Source organism: Microcaecilia unicolor, chromosome 2 (genome assembly GCF_901765095.1).
Source record: "Microcaecilia unicolor chromosome 2, aMicUni1.1, whole genome shotgun sequence".
Lineage (NCBI taxonomy): Eukaryota > Metazoa > Chordata > Amphibia > Gymnophiona > Siphonopidae > Microcaecilia > Microcaecilia unicolor.
In genome coordinates this window covers 282,655,087-282,658,462 of record NC_044032.1, presented here as the reverse complement: position 1 = coordinate 282,658,462, position 3,376 = coordinate 282,655,087, and the positions used below count along the sequence as shown (strand labels likewise).

The 3,376-nt window shown below is 39.5% G+C and overlaps 1 protein-coding gene across 1 annotated transcript; it reads left to right on the top strand.

Moving 5' to 3' along the window:
• The first annotated feature begins 1,627 nt into the window (after positions 1-1,627).
• On the top strand, positions 1,628-2,635 carry LOC115462019 (taste receptor type 2 member 8-like). The gene is made up of 2 exons (XM_030192066.1): positions 1,628-2,180; positions 2,484-2,635. Exons 1-2 carry the CDS (start codon positions 1,628-1,630, stop codon positions 2,633-2,635), a joined length of 705 nt encoding a protein of 234 aa, XP_030047926.1.
• The last annotated feature ends 741 nt before the right edge of the window (positions 2,636-3,376 follow it).

Genomic DNA, 3,376 nt, shown 5'->3' with positions numbered 1-3,376 from the left:
GAGCACAACGTTTAAACTTTTAAGGTTTTCTTTATTACCAAAGGTAACAATATTTCACATTCAAACAAGCCCTTGAACCAAAAATCACCACAGGTTCATAGGTTTAACTTAACTTTCAATCTCTCACTCATACTCATTACTTAAACTCTTAGTGAAAGGTATTCCCTTTTTCACAATATTTACTCGGACGGTACTTCAGCACATGTCCTTACAACCTAAAGTTTCCCTCCCAACTGTCATCCCAGTCAGTTTGGAACTCTCATTACCCTTGCAGCGCTCTCGATCCCGGAGCCTCAAGACTCTTACACAAACAGCCCAATTTAACAATAATACAGCATTGCAGTACTTTAACCACAATTTTCTACAGCATAAAAACATTTATTTTAAATTTCTTCTACACGTGCCTTTACTTCTCCTGAGCCACTATTTTCATCCTTTTTGAGTGTTATCATGCTCCTGCTGCATGGCTCTGCCACGAGCCAGTGTTCAGCTCGCTCCTTCCACTCTCCTTCTCTCCTGTGCGCATGAGCACTCCAACCACCACGGTCCCAGACACAACCGCCATTCCAACTCCTTCCTCGATACATCTCCTGCCCACCTGCACCATCCAGAGCTGTTTCCTCTTTTCTCCCTGCTCTACGATGGAGCTGGGCAGGAACAATATCGCTCCGGCGCTCCTCTACAAAGGTCTCCGGCCTGTCATGCTTCTGCGCATGTGCAGGCTGAATGACATCAGCGGCGCATAGTGTCAGTGTCATTCAGTCATGCAGCCACACCTTCAACAGGAAACCTCCACCTTTCCTCAGATCGGCCCCGATGCTCCTGCAGCCATTTCCACCTCCTCAACAACCACAAATGCCGCCGTCACTTGCCCCATCCCTGCAACTCCTCCCACTCTGCACCGCTGAACTCTACCCTCCAAACCGACACCAGGCAGTCATCCTATCAGCCACATTAATGATCCCGGTCCCGAACCACCCGCACCTGACATCCTATATAATAATTTCCACCTCCAAAGTTCTGAAGCTGACTCCGTGACACTGAAGGGTGCTCTGACATGCCCTAAAGTCTATAGCTTTAACCTGTGTTTCAACACCTTTTGATTCTATCTCAAAAAAATATGCATTGCTTTGCTCAGAAAAAGTGCTTGTACTCTTGGTGCAAAAGTTCAGGAGTAGAAAGTAAGTAATTATGGCCAATAGGTCCTTCAAGGAGATGAATACTTGAAGACATACTTTGATGATTCACTAGATATTGTGCTGTATAATATGGTAGTAGTATCCTTCCAGACAAGCCAATGCTTTATTATCTACATTGATATTGTACTAAAAAATAGTTCCTCTGATTTGGAACAAGACATACTTTATACAAGCAATAGAACAGTTGGTAACAGAATCCTTCTGTAATTTGCATCTCTTCATACACCTTCTTTGATAAAAACAAAATATGAAAACCATGTGCCTGTTCCTAATTCTGTTCTCATCTTCAAATACACCAGCAGTCAGAGAATGCAGGATTTGTTCAGCAATTGAATCAAGAGAAGGATTTTGAGATGGGCTGTGCATGACTACTTCATTAGACATTATTCAGAATCACAAATCACAGCTCAAATCACTATCAAGGGAAAATGCTACACCCATTTGAGATTGTCACACTGATCACTGTTGCTGCTTTCACGGTGTTGGGAAGTGCAGCCAACTCCTTCATTGTGGTTGTGAATGTTATTGACTGGGTGAAGACCAGATATCTGAATTCTAATGACATCATCTTGACGAGTCTGGGGATAGTTAAATTCTTCTTCCAGTGGATACTAATGATGAGTACGATCTTAAATACAGTTTGTCCAAATCTGCATACGCTGGCAAAGATTCTTCCTGTGATTTCCCCTACCTGGAATTGTTTAGATTTTACTAACATCTGGTTTGCTGCTTTGCTTAGCATTTTTTATTGGACCAAGATTGCCAGCCACAGCCATCACATCTTTATCTTTCTAAAACTGAAGTTCCCTCGGATAGTACCCTGGTTGCTCCTGGGCTCCATGCTGGTATCCTTGGTCATCAGCATTCCCACGACCTGGATATTCAAAAACTTGAACAGCAACTCCACCATTGATCTCTGCTCAAACAACAGCAGCATACTCAATTGCTCATTAGCCTGGAACTTGTACAAGGGACACCAAGGTAACTCCACCAAAGATACTTCAACAAAGATTTCTTCAGAAGTAGATTTATTGGTATGCTCTTATACTTCCTTGTTGCCAATATTATGCCTTGGCTACTCACTTCCTTTTTTCATAATCTGTGTGACACTTTTTCTGCTGATTAGATCCCTCTGCGATCACACCTGGCACATGAAACATAACAGCTGTAATCCCAGGCTCGGGGTGTATTTCACTACCATTAAAGTCATGGCTTCTTTCTTACTCCTTTGTATTTCTAATTTCATATGTATTATCTTAAGATTGTCAACTTTGTCCTCCATAGGAAGTCCATCGTTTTTTGTTAGTTCAGTTGTACATGCTGCCTACCCCTCTCTGCACTCTGTGATACTGATTCTGAGCAATTCCAAGTTCAGACAAGTCTTAGAAAGGATTTTCCTTCATGCAGAGGTCCCTTCAGGAGAGGATATCACCTAAACTCTTCAAGCTGGAGAGAAGGGCAAAATAATCTTTCCCGCTCATATTCCTTTGTTATAATTTCTTTAAAATATTCTGATAAGATTATAATTATACTTTCAACATCTGACAGATACCATAAAAAGTAATTTAGCACTTTGCTAGATCAGCTTGATGTAGGAGTTGTAGAAAAATGTTTTAAATTGGCAGAACTTTGATAAATATTTATTTTGAAGAGTGTTGTGGAAATTTCTTTAATGATTTTAAGATTTATTTCCTATTATTGAATTGTGTACACAAACAATAAAAGTGGAAACAGACAGAGCAGACCAGAAGTAGATACCTGTAAATCTTTATTGTAGTTTCAACCTAATGCAATGCCCGACACATACCTATGTGGTGTATATACTGATCTTCACCAACAGAAACTATAAAACACAAAAATCAGTATATACACCACATAGGTATATGTCCTAATACTACTACACTGTATGTATGTGTATGTTATTTTAGTATGTATGTTTTATTGCTTTAAAGGTATTATGCTAGGATGTCATTTTTGATGAGTTTTTTGATAAAAAATGTCTTTTTTGATCAGTTGTGCTAACTGTATATGTGACACATTTTATGTTTATGCTTCTAAGTACTATCGTATTGTTTTTTAAGCAAGGAAGATATTTATTATTTATTATTAATAATGCCTACTAAGCATATATATGCAAGATTCATGCTGCATTTGTTTTCTGCAATTTGTTTTACATG

What these genes read in the sequence shown, in the direction of transcription:
- LOC115462019 (XM_030192066.1), top strand. Translation starts at nt 1,628, where the DNA reads ATGCTACACCCATTTGAGATTGTCACACTGATCACTGTTGCTGCTTTC. An exon ending in CTTGTACAAGGGACACCAAG is followed by an intron (nt 2,181 to 2,483) that starts GTAACTCCACCA and finishes TGTCCTCCATAG; the next exon opens with GAAGTCCATCGTTTTTTGTT.